General features: G+C 45.5%; 3 protein-coding genes across 6 annotated transcripts in view; 1 reads left to right on the top strand and 2 right to left on the bottom strand.

Moving 5' to 3' along the window:
- pigu (phosphatidylinositol glycan anchor biosynthesis, class U) overlaps window positions 1-16449 on the bottom strand; it is a 97330-nt gene that overhangs the window by 69720 nt on the left and 11161 nt on the right. The window lies entirely within an intron of this gene.
- Window positions 7042-7777, top strand: asip1 (agouti signaling protein 1; the record flags this gene model as incomplete). The annotated part of the gene is made up of 3 exons (XM_052076801.1): window positions 7042-7252; window positions 7447-7484; window positions 7563-7777. Coding segments are annotated over 3 exons (414 nt in total), but the record flags the coding sequence as incomplete, so codon positions are not given.
- Window positions 9117-11208, bottom strand: raly (RALY heterogeneous nuclear ribonucleoprotein). Of its 2 annotated transcripts, XM_052076370.1 has the most exons (5): window positions 10953-11208; window positions 10504-10615; window positions 10071-10225; window positions 9853-9969; window positions 9117-9335 (listed from the first exon to the last, which is right to left on the bottom strand). In XM_052076370.1, the coding sequence occupies exons 1-5, from the start codon at window positions 11206-11208 to the stop codon at window positions 9142-9144; spliced, it is 834 nt and encodes a 277-aa protein (XP_051932330.1). In that variant the 3' UTR covers window positions 9117-9141. The 2 variants fall into 2 exon arrangements, with proteins under 2 accessions (XP_051932330.1, XP_051932331.1); XM_052076371.1 differs by lacking the exon at window positions 9853-9969.

Raw genomic sequence — 16449 nt, forward strand, 5'->3', positions numbered from 1 at the left:
CGACGGCCCGTGTCACGTCACGTCGACGGTTCATTTGACATCACCCGCAAAAAAACCCAAAAAAACGTGCTGCCGAGTCGTGCGCATGTGATCATAAACGCCGTGGCAAGTACGGACCCGACGTCTTTGGAATGTCATTGGCGGCTGTGTTGTCATGCAAATGTGACGCAAAGTCACGTCAATGGTATGTAAGCGATGGCTTTCATGTCCGCGTCAATAAGCGTTTTCCACCGCGCGGCCGAAAGCCGGGGTTTTGTCGTAGCGTGTTGTTGCCATGTTCACAGCGTGTTCTCATCTGTGGTCTGCATACTCCCCCCCCCCCCCCCCCCGACCTCCACCCCACCCCGCCCACCCGCCGCCGTCTCCAAACCTTCCTGGCAGATTGTCAGCTGAGGGGCGAAGGTAGCCGCCGCAGACATCGAGCTCGGATTAAAAAGCGCAATGGGAGGATACCGGCGGGACATTTGGAGAAACCGGCGGGGCGAGGACGGGACGTGACCCACAGCCGAGCAGTCCGACCAGAAGACCAGGGAGCCGCGCGGGACTTTCAAAGTGAGGTGAGGTCACGCGTCATGTCTGTAAACGATTCGTCCAAACGAATGAAACTTTACGACGGTTGAAAAAAAGATGGCCCGACGCTTTTGCGAGAAGTTCCCGCAGTGTTCCGGTAGCATCTTGACGGCTTTCCGGAGAAGTTTTTAATCTGCATTTTTATTCTGGCAGTATTCCAGCTCCTCCACACAAAATTGCCACCGTTTTACGTTTCGACCGCTGCCGGATTGTTTTCCGCGAGAATTTCCCGGCAGATTTCTGACAATGTTACCATTATGAATGAAGCTATTTTTTTGGGGGGGAGCAATTCCAGCCGCATTCCTTCTCTTGCGGCCTCTGTGGTAAGACTTTACCCTTTCCTCACCTTTTATGGCTCCCCAGCTGGAAACGCCGACGAGATCGTTTCAGTTTTTCAGTCATTATCGCAAGTCACCGCGCCGCTCTGGAAACCGTTGACGGCTCCCGGGTTGTTTCAAGCTGCGTCGAGACGTTTTGCAAAACGTCCCGGCAGCGTCGCGGCTCCTTGAGGGCTCCCAAATATTGAACGCATCCCGGAGGCGCAGCCCTCGGGTATATTCAAGGCCCCCCACCACCACCTAACTGTTTTCAGCTGCCAGATCCTTTGTAAGGTGATTTGAGAAATTTCGACTCCTCTGACCGCCTATTAAAAAAAAACGGCTTTGGATGGTCGCTGGAGTGATTTTCTCTCGATTCTATGAGAAGCGTTCCGGCTCCACTTACAATCGGATTGCTTCGAGCGCCTTTTTCTCTCCGTTTTGGGAGTTTCGGGCTCCTCTGGTACCTTATGGCCCGGGGGCCCCCCCTGCCAGCCCAAATCTTGACAGCTGCTTTATCGTTTTGAGAAATGTTCACCCCCCCCGTTGAGGCGACGAGCTCCGTCAGCGTCGGGGCTCCTCCGGCCCCCAGTTGAAAATGTTGACGGCAGCTCCTACGCCTGCCGCATATGCGAGCTTGTCGCTTCCTCAACTGATGCTGAGGTTTTAATGAGCAACTTTATCTGAATTGCAAATACCAACAAAAAAAAACTTGCATTTTTAAAAAACATTGTTAAAAAAAGCTGATATGAAAATAATTCCGACTGCAGAATCCAGCCCGTCCGAAGAGAAGTAATCCCCCTCACGCGGGGGGGGGGGGGGGGGGGGGAGTCAAGCGGCCACGCTGCAACTTAATTATTTAAAATCTTGTATTTCATTCTCTATAATGTGATTTGTTCTGCAAAATGTGAACCAGTTGTGAGTCGGACTGAATTGCACGACAAGGTCAACTTCATTTCTGGACTTTATTTTCCGTGTCAGGATGTCTCACCTTTGGCGCTTTTGTTTTGATTTAAATGTAGTGTCAATTCATTATAAAAAAGGCAAAATTATGAAAGGAAAACAAATGACGGAAATTGTTCTTTTTGTTTCCCGCTTAGGACTTACTGCCTAATGTGTAGATATACTTTACATTGTGTGTGTGTGTGTGTGTGTGTGTGTGAGTGCGTTCCGAAGAACCAAAGTCGTGAACATTAACATCAGATTTTAACTATTACAATAATTGGTAATGATATCCCGTAGAATTATTACAACATGTTCCCCACACGTTGGCGGAGTAAAAATGCTGCGGTGGTGACTTGCCGCGCAATTTCTTCCCCCGCACGCATTTTTATTTGATAGCGATTCGGAGAAAAACATATATCCTTTGGTGAGCCCCTCATATTTCAGGCCGCATATACTTCATGCGAATAGCACTTCAAGGCGCTGATGTCATACCTTGCCACGCGTGGTTCCTCTGGCGAGCATTTGCATTTGATGTTCTGTAACGGCTCCCTCGAGGCACGTTTCTGCCCTATTTCATTGTTTTGCGCGCTTGTCAACGTTTACATGTCGTCACGCGTATGATCCTCACGTAGGCGAATTTTTCACCACTGTGTGAAACTTTGAACGTGTCTCTTTTTGCACCCTTTATGTTCCACATTGTATTGGATGCATGATATTTTAATACATCACAGTTCACTGACATTTTAATGTTCTACACACCGCGTACCATGTACACAAACTTAAAATGTACTGCGCCGGCGATGACGTTAATAATAAATGACAGTTAAGGTCATCATAAAAGTACATAATAGTACATTTTACGTTGTATTCACTGTACCGTATTTAACGGTGTCAACGCCTAACGTGCCATTTGGCATCCATTTGAATGCTCCCGCATGTTTGCATCATATTTATCGTTATTCGTGGGTCATATTTAATGCTCCGTCCGCCTTGAGCTCACCGTATTTAATGCACAACGATCACGTCAAATCTTATCGTTCCATAGAGCTCAAATTGACCATATTTACAATTGTCACTGTATTGGACCAGATTTGCAGCATATTTATCTCCCGATGTTTAGCAATCATATTTAAATGACATGACATGCATCATATTTAAAAGCCAAGTAAATAAATAGTAGGGGGGGAAAATTACGAAAAGAAAGGGGGGGTGGGGAAAGCACATGGGACACCTTTGCACTGGTAAGCGCAATTCCTTGGCATTATTTTACCCCTTTTGTTGTAAACAATTCCCCTGTCCATTCTCGTCGCGGCGAATGACGAAAGGCGACTGGGCAACTTGCGATACGTGCCTTATTATTTTGTCTAAGGGAGGAAACACATCCCATACGCAAAAGCATTTGCGCGCACACACACACACACACACACACACACACAGGTTGCCATCACTTTTCAAAGATGGCCACAGACCGCTCAAGCCAGCAGCGGCGGCAGTGGCAGAAATCTCGCCGCGCCCTCTCCCGTCAATGCTCCAGGTAACTACAGTATGTTACTGCCATTTCAAGATGATTGTGGAACCCGGTGCGCCCCCCCCCCCCCCCGCCCCCCCAGAAAGTATCGATGGGAGAAACGATAAGGAATTAAATCATTAAACAGATTGCATAATGGAACGGGAAGTGGAAAAATATTTTCAATTCCCATCCCTGCCTTTGTATAATATTTATGTACACCCTAATTTCCGTTAATGGACCATAAGAGGTTTCGAATTCTCGATATACAGAACATGAACTATTTGTCATTGTATTTCACAACAATCGAATTTATTTTGCACTACGGCACCGTATTTTGATCAACGTTAGCGCTGTTTTTGCACATCCCGTTTTGTGTTCCGTGCACTTTTGATGGATTATATTTACATTGCATCGAGTGATATTTTTACTGCGGTCATAGTCTCATCATCTCAGTTGCATCGCAATGGAACTAATTTCCCCGTAAATCACATTAGTCATAAAAGAATGAGCACAAAATGGCAGTTTGGCACACGTGCCAGCAGGAAGTAAAATAATTTTCGGAACCATAAGTGGAACACGCTTCTTTGAAAACTTGATTGCCCATATGTCAACCTTTGAGCTAGACCCTGGTTTTTTGAATCATCAAGGGGATAATGTGCAATTAAGGTTTTTAGCCCGGGCCCCACGAGCGGGGGCTTCTCATCTTTAGGGAGCTGGGCAGAAAGAAATGTTCCCACGTAATCGTTTCTACTACAGTGTGGTTTATGGCGAACAACTACAGCGCAAAATGCCTTGGGAATTATTTTCGAGAGAAAAGTCCATGAAAACAAATTTGTTAATGGACGCACCACCCAAACATGCTGTTCTGATAATAAAGTTATATATATACTGTATATATTTCAAGAATATAAAAAAAACCTTGACACGTACAAAAAGTTGTATTTTGTTAGGTTAAAAATAAAGTATTTTTCTTTCATTGTCTTAATTTTATAAAATGCCAGAGGAATTCATTTTCAAAGAACCAAGTTGTGATGGTATATATACTGTATATATATATATATATATATATATATATATATTTATTTTTTGGGGGGGGGGTAAAGAGAAAGTTGTCATCTGGAAATGGTTGTATTTTTTTCGGGGGAAAAATTTTTTAATCATTTAGGGCAAAGCTGGATTTTGTCTAAACGAAAGTAGAAAATATAAAAAAAATATACTTGAACTGAATAAAATGCTCATTTGTCAGTGTATTATTCTGTTTTATTCTGAGAAATAAGTTTTTACTCTCGAACTTTAGCAGTATACATGGAAAAAACAAATCACTTTTTGCTCTTCGCCCATCTCAAATTATTTTTCCAACTATGGACCTGTGGTTCATGTGATGTTCCCGGTTGTGAACCAATGTTTTCTTCAAGGAAATTGCAAGAGAAAATTGAAACATTGAAAAAAAAATTGACCTGTGGGAAAAGGTCAAAGACACTGTCATGTGATATTGACTTCTCAATTCCAAAGGTATGCTAATGTCGTAAGGATGGGTCCCCAAATATATATAGTATATTGAATTTGCAGCCCCCCCCCCCTGACCCCACACCTCCCAGGCATGCTGGAGGAGTATGAGAAGTGGCGCGTGATGAGATCCAGGCTTGCTTATAAATCACATGCTTGCGGTGGCTAGCCACCACGTCGCATTTCTCAGACTTGGAAGTCATTAAATTCTTTATCTGTGGTCAACTTTGACATCCTCCCATCTGGTCCCACACTATGATTAATTTTTGTATTAAAATTTCAATTACTATTGTTGTTGCATCAATTTTAGCAATGATTTGACAAGCAGTGGGATACATCATCATCATCATCATCATCAGGTGTCCCACGGGAAATTTACCTCAAAGGCACGGCTCACCACAGTGGTGCCCCCAAGGGCAACACGAGTAGCATGCGGGCCTGTTCTAAAAATAGTGGTGGGACAATTGTGTGGAATGTTGTAGTCTTGATTATTTGAAGTTTTGGACACAGGCAGATTTTTATAGAAACAAAATTCGGCATATTGATAATTCTAAATGCATACTATAATTGTTTGATAACATAATCATAACTTCAGCCCGATTGACATTATTCAAAATTTAAATTTGTTTTTAGCCTGATGCTGATTTTGATATTTGACAGAAAAAAATTCTGAAAACCAATTAATTGGCCATTCATATATTTTTGAAAATCTCACCAAAAATGTATTTATCATTATTTTCCCCTTAACACTTACAACAATAAACATATGACGTACAGATAAGACTTGGCTGGTCTACAAGTGAAACTAAACTCCAAAGTACTTTTTGCAAGAATCCATTGCAGGTGCCCACACTTGTATTCTGATTAATATTGCATTGGTGGAACGATCGGGTTGAAGCAATATCGCCCTCTGCTGTTGAAGTCAAGCCAATAATCTTGACAAGAATATGTTTGATGTTGCCGCACTAGTTTTAAACACGAAACTCTGATGAATATTGTGTTTGTGATATATGGATGAAGCAGCAAAACGTAGACGATTTGAATCATCTCAGAGGGCGGCCATTTTGCCATTTGCTGTCGACTAAAAATGACATCACAATGCCGGACGGGCTCAGGTCACGACCAATCACGGCTCGCCTGTGTTATCGGTTTGATCACGTGACCGTGGCCGGAGGAGTCCACCGGACACTGGAATGTCATTTTCAGTCGAAAGCAAGTGGCCGTACAAAACAAAATGGCCGCCCTCTGAAAAATTAAAACGGTCGCCACTTGCTGCTTCATTCCTATTCCACAAACGCAATTCTCATCGGAATACCGCCCTCAGACGAGTGGAGCCACATAGGATATATTATTGTCACAAGAACCTTTGACTTGATTTCGACTTCCCCTTTATCTCAGATTTTGTTCACACAACAACAAAGGAGAATGTTTTTTATACATTTTACCATGCCCCACCCAATACGCCCCCCGCCCCCACTGATTCAGCGCTAGTAAAATTCAAAAACATTTCTCTGTGTTGGTTTTCTTTTTCAAAACAGGATAATTCAAGAAATTGTGCCATATGTTGGGGTTTTATTTTTTCACAGCAAGCTAAAAACATTGTATGCGGCAAACATCCCCGGAGGTTGGAAAAATATCTTCTGTTCCCATCTGGAAAAACAACAAATGCTCAATTGGATCTGGAATACAAACCGTCAATGTGTCACAGTCAGGCGTATTTGGATGGACTTACTGGGAAATGGCGTATCACTGGCAAACACACATGATATGGGACCCGGTCTCTGTTTACTGGAAAAATAAAAGAGGTGTAATCAAGGAAGCAATAATCCAAAAAGTCTTCACATGCAAGCACTTTGTCCATATTTTGACTTGTTTCAAAGTGGAATATACTGTGTTCATTGTGATTGAAGGGCCTAAAAGTGATTTGCAAATGAGAAGCAGGCCCTTCTAAGCGCTGTGACCTTGACACATGTTCCTCCCTTGTGTGTGTGTGTGCACGCGGGTGTGTGAGTGGTTGATTGCCTTATGGTGTCAGTCACCTTAAACAAAAGTTTTTTTTATTTTGGGGGGGCGTTCTTCTAATCTGGAGTGAAACGATGAATATTTTCTCTTATTTTGTTCAACATTTCTCATGCTTTTGTTGTTTCTTGTCACTTTAATGGAGACTTTTTTTTGGGGGGGGGCTCTTTTCTTTCTGCAGAAAGACAAAAAAGCACCACGAGGATGCGTACTGTGTTGTTGCTGGCCAGCTTTGTGTTCACCGCGTCGCACTACTTACTGGGCACCGCCCACATGTTGTCCGACAACATGCTGACCGGCAACGAGGCCGCCATCTCCAACGCAATCTCGGAGGGCAACCGCGACGCCAACGCTGGAGGATTGTACGCACCCGTCGTCATTGTGGGCAAGTTGCGTTCGTCATTGTTCACTTGACAAGAACGGCCACAATGTGAATGAATACATGACCATATCTATGACAATGGGCATGATAACCATAGACACAAAAAAGAACACTCAAAACGGCAATAACAATATTTAAATTTTAAAAACTAAAAAAAAAAAAAACGGAGACATTACCATGTGTTTTCTTTCCTCCAGAACTGCCAAAACCAGGAAGGAAAAAGAAGGCAAAAAAGGTGTGTGTGGGGGGGGGGTTGTCAATTTTTGGGGGCATTTGCATTTTTTTCTGACGCTCGTGCAAACTTGCTCCTCAGAACAAGCTTAGTCGCAGGCGGCGCCCCCCGCCCCCCGCCGGCTGCGTCCCCATGTGGGGCAGCTGCAAATCCGAGGGAAAGGTGTGCTGCGATTTCTGCGCTTTGTGCCACTGCCGCATCTTCAGGACCGTGTGTTACTGCCGCATGGGAAACCCTCAATGCTGAGGATCCCAGATGACCTGACCTGACCCCACAACCCCCATCCCCGAGGCCCCCCCCCCGAGGCCCCCCCCCCCCTGAGTTCCCGAGCGTGCCTTTTTTAAGTCGACGGCATGAAAGCACTTTAACATGGGCGGCAGCATCCTGCCAATCAAGTTAGCATGCATACGCACAGCTTATGACGATCAGAAGCAAATAGTTTTGGAATAAAAGTGTATGCAACATCATGTTGGATGTCCGTCCATGAGCGCACCCCCTCTCGTTTGCGCGCACCCACAAAAACAAACCAAAGAAACTTCAATTCACTGGCCGCTGCGGACGAGGACATTTTTCATTATTTGAATACATTTTGGATTTTTTTGAATGATTATAGAAGTCATCTACATTTTGAACAAATCTGGATGGAATTCATCCGTACACCCTTTCTCCCACCACACACTCATGAAAACAAATCTTTCAAAGCCATTTATAAAGAAATACCATGCGGTGCCCCCCCTCGACTATTCCAGATGATGGTTTTATTTGATTTATTTTTCATCTCGAGCACACCATCTCCGCTGTCATGCTGCTACTGGTTTATGTTCCACCAGCACTTGAGATGAGACGGTTTCCAGCTGCAACACATTTCCAGCCCGTTTGCTTTCCTCACACAGGAAACGGGCGTTTAAAGTACACAAGAGAAAGATGGAGAGGGAGGGAAAAAAAATGCGGTGGGATGAAGGGTGAAGGCGAAGAGAAGAAAGCAATACAAAGTGATTAGAGAAATGGTGCGCACGAGTGGAGGATCACACGATGAAGTGCGAACATGTGTTGCATTGGGATCGCACCACAGATTGGGACAACCGCCAAAAAAAAAAAAAAAGTGCATCATCCACCTGCATTTCGTTCACTCAAGGAAGAATTGTTGCTGTGGATTACATTTTTCATGTCAAGTTGAATCAATTCATTTTGTGTATGGACATCGGGATTGAAACATCCCTCAGGCGATGATTGCACTTTTTGTTTTCTTGGAATGGAAACAATACATTCATTCATTCATCTTCCGAGCCGCTTGATCCTCACTAGGGTCGCAGGGGGTGCTGGAGCCTATCCCAGCTGTCTTCGGGCAGTAGGCGGGGGACACCCCGAATCGGTTGCCAGCCAATCGCAGGGCACACAGAAATGAACAACCATCCGCACTCACACTCACACCTAGGGACAATTTGGAGTGTTCAATCAGCCTGCCACGCATGTTTTTGGAATGTGGGAGGAAACCGGAGCACCCGGAGAAAACCCACGCAGGCCCGGGGAGAACATGCAAACTCCACACAGGGAGGCCGGAGCTGGAATCGAACCCGGTATCTCTGCACTGTGAAGCCGACGTGCTAACCACTGGACTACCGGGCCGCCGGAAACAATACATTTTAGTTGTAAACTTTATTTACACAAACAAATTAACACCTGGAGAGGGAGATTTTCTGTTGGTGAGCTGATCCACTACGTCATATTCCGTCTGAGCGCTTTTGTGGTCGTCCTCGCCTTCGCCACGGCCTTCCTCCTCCTCGACTTCCCGCTCTTCTTCCTCGTGGGCCTCGTTGCCGCCGCGTTGCCGTGACCTCGTCCGCTCTTTTTGCACTAAAAGGCCACACATTCATTTTTCTGATTCTTGAGAGATGACGGTGTAGAAAAAGTAGCTTTTCAAAGATCGGTCATCTTTTCCTTGCTAACCTTCACACACACACATATACACACGATGTGGCTCACATGTTGCGGTCAAGTCGGAAAAAACAAGCTTTATGACTCCCTCATCCATAAAATGAATAATTAGCATTATAAAATGAAAAAAAGTCATTGATGTTTAACCCGTAGCCGTTGCTCTGCTGCGTGTTTTCGGTCATCTGTTGGGGGAAATAACGTCTGGTGTTATTCTAACATTTGGAGTTGAAAGTCACTTTGATCCGCTCAAAGAACTTGGTGCAGCTGCAACTGACAAGAGTGATTTATAGCAGCCTCCTGTGGTCAAAAGCAGAACTACAGCAACCCAAAAAAAAGTACATTTGCTTCCTTGTGTCAATATTTGTGAAAGAGATGGAGTGACCTGTAGCACGACTGTGTGTGTGTGTGTGTGCGTGTGTGTGTGTGTCCATGTCACCTGTATCTGTGGCGCGTGCGTGTTGCGTGATGTGCTCGAGGCGGTCCAGCAGAGCGTCAATGTTTTCTTTTATTTGCGTCAACTGAGACTTGATGACCTGCAGTGGAACCGCTCCCTCTGTCGCGCGCGCGCACACACACACACACACACACACGCGTGACATGAAAAGACTTGTGATTGGTTTCAAAGCCTTTTGGCGACGTGAGTTGTAGCGCCACCTGTTACTCCGGCACGTAGGGCGTCGCAGTTCTGCGGTAACAGTTGAGCAGGAAGAGACGACAGCCTCCGGACGACAGGGGGCGACATACGCGGCCACTTGACGGGCACCACGCGGGAGCTGAGTGGCGACGCCCGACTGTGGAAGTCAAACAACCTGGACGTAGAAAGACGTTACAGAAGACATGATTGATACATCGTCTGACACGGTATGATGTAGTATGAGCAAGATGGCGTGACGTATGGATATGAGGAGAGATATGAGATGACAAGAGAGCACATGGTTCAAGTTACTTTTTAACCCTTTCTAGGCACCCCATAACCTGATAAACGTGGTAAGCTCTCCCTGCTGTAACTGCTGTCCCATGAAAGCGTTCAATACTGCACACTGTGTTGTGATGAGCCTAATAATAGTAACGGCTCAAATTCTCTCACCTGTCATACAAGTCTTGGCTCAAGTGATGGCAATCTAGGTGGTAGTGTGTAGCGAATGGTCGCTTGGTGGGTTTATCTGCTTTCAGTTTGGGCTCTCCGGCGATGTTGATGTCTGCAAAAAGAGGACGAAGGGGTTCAAATTGGCGCCGTCGCCGTACCTTTTTTTTTTTAATGTCACTCCTGGCCACAAAGGAGCATTCTGTGCACGTGTTATGTGATTCCAATTTGGCCACAATGCGAATGGATTCCTTCTGACAGCAGAGCAGCCCTAATTATGCCACCATAGAATGACATTTCCTGGTCTATGGTGACAGAGAAGATGTCGTTGCAAGGTGAGGCAGCCATTTTGCATTCACATAACAGCAGACGGTCAAAATCGATGCTGTGATTTTTCTGAGATACCTTTGAATGTGGAATTATTGGCCGGTGTTCGGAAACGGTCGACTCACCGAGAGTTTGGCCGGCCAGGACGCGTCCGTTGTGGCCGGCGACGGCGGCGAGGGCGTGGCCCTGGTTGGCGTACTGCACGAAGGCGTAGCCCTTGTGCACGGAGCAGCCCATCACGCGGCCGTACTCGGAGAAGACGGACTCCACGTCTCGCTTGCTCACCAGCGTCGTGTTTAGGTTGCCGATGAACACGCGCGACTTGATGGACTTGAGGTCTCGCTTGTTGGTCACGTTGCTGGTCGGGATCGGCAGCGACATGATGTTGATGATAGTGATGGAGAAACCGACTCTGGAAAATCAAACGCGATGCGGAAAGAATTCCTCACTATCCTTCACATTGTTTTTTTTTTTTACTTGGGCTCTTGATTGGGCGGCTCTTCACTGGCACTGATTGAATTTGCAGCCCAAGTCCATTCATAAAATGACCATTAAAAAAAAAAAAAGATATTGGTGCTGAGACAAAAAGAAACGAGTGCATCATCGCTGACGTTGCAACATTGGACATAATCGTGTTCTCAGTTCTGTTGCAAAAGAACAACAATAAGCCAAAGAAAAAGTCAAATACAGTCCTTAAAAGTTTGTAAAAATGGCTTTGTAAATGACTCGCGTCGGGCTGAATCCTCATACGTGCAAAATCTTCCCTTTTCAGGAGACCCCCAAACCGGCATGTTGGTTCAAGCGGTACCGACATTGCGTCATCAGAGAGAGCAAGTCATTTTTTTTACATTGGCCAATTTGTAAATCGAACATCCACACGTGTGCGATTGACCAAAAATGTCGATGTGTGAAAAATATACGAAATTGATCGAATTGTGACATAGGTGGTTCGCTGTCAGACCCCAGCAAAATTTTGGACGAGTGAAAAGTGGACATGATCTGGTTTGTGCAAACAGGATTTCATGACTTAAGTTGTGTTGATTATTTGTATTACTTTATTTTGTTCGGGGATTTTTTTTTTGGTTGTATTTGTTGATATTTTCGCTTTGTTGTTTTCTCGCGAGTTATTGAATGATACTCTTCTAAATATTCATTCATTCATCTTCCAAGCCGCTTGATCCTCACTAGGGTCGCGGGGGGTGCTGGAGCCTTTCCCAGCTGTCTTCGGGCAGTAGGCGGGGCACACCCTGAATCGGTTGCCAGCCAATCGCAGGGCACACAGAGACGAACAACCATCCACACCCACACTCACACCTAGGGACAATTTAGAGTGTTCAATCAGCCTGCCACGCATGTTTTTGGAATGTGGGAGGAAACCGGAGCACCCGGAGAAAGCCCACGCAGGCCCGGGGAGAACATGCAAACTCCACACAGGGAGGCCGGAGCTGGAATCGAACCCGGTACCTCTGCACTGTGAAGCCCACGTGCTAACCACTGGACTACCAGGCCGCCCACTCTTCTAAATATTGTATTTTTTTTTATTTATACAGTGTACATGTTCCAAATAAATTGAAAAGAAAAGAAAAAAAAAATCTGAGAAAGCTTTGTGTTTGTTGCAGCACGTGCATGACGAGGTAGTGCAAGACAAACACGAGCAACCGTTTGGAAAACGCGAGCGCAATGGAATCGGGAGGTCAAGAGAACCAACAAAGACTTTCCTGTCCCGGCTGAGACATTAAAGACAAAATGCGCTTTAAAGGACATTGGTGAAAATGTCCCTTTGATTTGCGCAGCCATTAGAGGCTTTCAGCCCAATCACTCCCGACTCACTTTCAACTTCAGACGCGGAAGCACATCAGGTTGGGGAGCGGGGGGGGGGGGGGGGGGGGGGTCACATTTTGCTGCTCAACAAATACATCAATAAGAATTTTACAATTCTAATTCTTTTATCGAGTCATCTTATTGATACAAGTCCTTGTCGATTAAAAAAAAATTAAAAAGGAGGGGAACAAAAACCTTCACGCAGCTCTTTTTGGTCCAATTTAAACCCAAAAGATAAAACAACTTGAAGCACCGAGACATAGAACAGACAAAGGAGATTCCGTAAATGTTATAATACCCTTGCAGGACGTCAGATCTCTTTTTTTTTAATTAAGATTTGAATTGCGCATTGTGGATTTAAGAACTGCGCGGTTTAGGCTTTCAGTCCGCTAGCTTAATGCTAAAGCTAAATAGTGTCAATGTTGCGGTGCCTTCGCCGTTAGAGCAACGGGTTGAAATGGACCAATACTTCTCGATAGACCTCACTGCCATCTCTTCTTCTTGCTCTCTGAAGAATGGCTAATACAGTATTAGTGAGGTACTGACGAGCCTGTTCCAAAGTCTCAATAAACAAGCTGTCACTCTGGTCTCTTATATCGCCCCCAAGTGGCCAAAGTGGTCAAAACAAAACAAACGGTTGAGTTATTTTTCTGATTTATTTCATCGTCTTGACAGTGTGGTCTTACAAAGTAGAATGTGATATGACGGAGTGCTCTTTTTTTCCTCATCCAAATGAAAATCACCCCAACCAGAATTGAGAAGCGCAATCGGCAGGCAAGCAGCCGTGTGCTTGAATTTGTATGAGATAAACTCATTTCAACTCATGTCATTCCTCGCATTAAAACAAAAGTCTACTTAGCACCGTGTCAATAAAAAAAAAACAATCATCACATTGTTTTTTTTTTTAAATTATTATTATTTGTACATTCATTCTCACAATCTGTGCTGAAAAATCAAAGCTTCAGGAGTAAACAGAACTAACCTTAACAGGAAGGCGATGAATCAGAGGACGAGGACGGCAGGGCGGGCGGCGTGATGCGATGCGACGCAGCGGGTGGTCCTGTGGTGATGATGACGATGAGGGATGAAGACGAGGAAGATGGGGAGGAGGAGGAGGAAGAGGAGGAGACACATGCCTGCCGCACACTCCCAAGAATAGGAGCATCTTTATTTGGGAATTTGACATGAGAGGAATGTAGATGGAGATCGACGGATGTGTACTGATTTATGGACTTTTTCAGCACTTAATTCATGTCTTTTAAACATATTTTTATTCTCCCTTCAGTATTGCCCATTCCTTCAACACTTACTACCTTGGAATTATTCATTCATTCATTCATTCATTCATCTTCCGAGCCGCTTGATCCTCATTAGGGTCGCGGGGGTTGCTGGAGCCTATCCCAGCCGTCTCCGGGCAGTAGGCGGGGGACACCCTGAACCGGTTGCCAGCCAATCGCAGGGCACACAGAAACAAACAACCTTTCGCACTCACACTCACACCTAAGGACAATTTAGAGCGTCCAATCAGCCTGCCACGCATGTTTTTGGAATGTGGGAGGAAACCGGAGCACCCGGAGAAAACCCACGCAGGCCCGGGGAGAACATGCAAACTCCACACAGGGAGGCCGGAGCTGGAATCGAACCCGGTACCTCTGCACTGTGAAGCCGACGTCCTAACCACTGGACTACCGGGCCGCCCTCACTTGGAATTACGTTTCCTTCAACACTTACATCTTCTTCATGAATGTTTCTTTGTATCCTTGACCTTAAAATGTATTGACTCCTCACTTCCTGGTCCTTCAACGCTTCCTTCCTCACAAATGAACCTTGACACCCCTTCAACACTCCCTTCCTTTTCATTTCATTTCAACTTCTGAGCCGCTTGATCCTCACTAGGGTCGCGGGGGGTGCTGGAGCCTATCCCAGCTGTCTCCGAGCAGTAGGCGGGGGACACCCTGAATCGGTTGCCAGCCAATCGCAGGGCACACAGAGACGAACAACCATTCGCACTCACACTCACACCTCGGGGCAATTTAGAGTGTTCAATCAGCCTGCCATGCATGTTTTTGGAATGTGGGAGGAAACCGGAGCACCCGGAGAAAACCCACGCAGGCCCGGGGAGAACATGCAAACTCCACACAGGGAGGCCGGAGCTGGAATCGAACCCGGTACCTCTGCACTGTGAAGCCGACGTGCTAACCACTGGACTACCGGGCCGCCCCACTCCCTTCCTGTAATCTAAAAATGTTTACTCTTCCTTCACCGCTTCCTTTCATTTTTCCTTCCTTCAACGCAAACCTGTTCCCTTTCAAACGCCACCGTGTCCACTGCTAGCCGCACGCCACCGCTAAAACGAATGGGAAATTGAACAGTGAGAAAAGGCGATCCTTGGCAGAGGTTAACGACGCGAATGGAGCACCGGCGAAGAGAAGATGGAGTAGCTAGCAGCCCCCCGCGAGTCTCGGGGGGCGTATTCATCTTCTCACGCAAGCACAGCAACTTGAAATGCTAACCGTTGCCTTCAAGCTAATGAGCCTCAGTTGAAATGTCATGCGTACACACAAACATACGCTCACACCCTACACTTCTTAGTGCATTTGGCTTATTCCTACACACGTGAACGTTCTCTTACTTCACTTCTCTTTACGTACTTTTATCCACTTTTTCGCACTTTCGTTCACTACTTTGTCTCCCGACTCGCGTATTACTTGCAGTCACTTCCTTCCACTTCTTTCTTCCTTTCATGTTCCACTTCCCAAAGTAATTTTGAAGTTGAAAGTTGATGGTTTTTGAGGAGCCGATGTGCCCCCGCTTGTCAATCTTTCAATGCGAGAACTCATCTAGCGGATGAGGCGTAATCCCCCGTGATGTGACGCTAATGGCGTTAGCAAGCACTAGCACCATTGATTATTTATGACCGGCGTCACTCGTGCTCATCGTCACATTTGTTATTCCTTTGCGCTCGCCACGGAGTTACCGTAAATGTCCAAAGGGTATTTGGCTTTGTCTTAGGCCACAGCGGTTAACTTCTTTTTACACTTGTATGACAACCGTAAATACCGCAAATAATAAAGTAATCTCAGTGACACATAAATTCAACACGAGGTTTGTTCAGTTGTGTTGTTGCGTTTGCTCCTGTACTGCCGATGTTCATCGTTAGCAGTTAGCAGTTAGCAGTGTAGCGTTTGTTAGCGCGCGCGCCCTCGCGCGTGTCACTATCAGTCACCGAACTGTCTGCTGCAACGGTACTCATTGGTTGCCGTGTGCGTAATTGAGTGCTCCCTCAGGAGCTTTCGTATCGATCAAGTGTGCGTTTGATTTAAAGTGGAAAAAAAAAGTTGGCCTTTAATTAGCCTTTGTTTGCTTCTTAAAAGCGCGCGCACACACACACGCACGTGCATTCCGTGCCCTCATTTCACTGACTGAAGTGCTCCGTATAGACGTTTTAAATCTCAAAATGTTCTTTTCTTTGAACTTGCTCTCAAGTGACTTCTGGGATTATTAATACAAATCACTTGAAAGGAAAAACGACCAATATGATAAAGAAACGTTCCGTTTGAAGGAAGTCCAAATCTTCTTACCATGTCATTTTTTTCCCCCGTAACATATTTTCATTTTCTCAGCTTTTCCTCCCCGCTTTGACTTTCTGCCCATCTTACTCCAAATGAGGGCATCGGGATAAATAGTTTGGAAAATGAATGAACAATAACTCAGTCATATTGTTGGTTTCAATGCTTTTTCATCTGGTGTTCTATGCAACGGTTGTAGTTTCAGTTTTGAATGTACCAGCATATCTTTGGG

The sequence above is a fragment of the Hippocampus zosterae genome, chromosome 9 (assembly GCF_025434085.1).
Source record: "Hippocampus zosterae strain Florida chromosome 9, ASM2543408v3, whole genome shotgun sequence".
Lineage (NCBI taxonomy): Eukaryota > Metazoa > Chordata > Actinopteri > Syngnathiformes > Syngnathidae > Hippocampus > Hippocampus zosterae.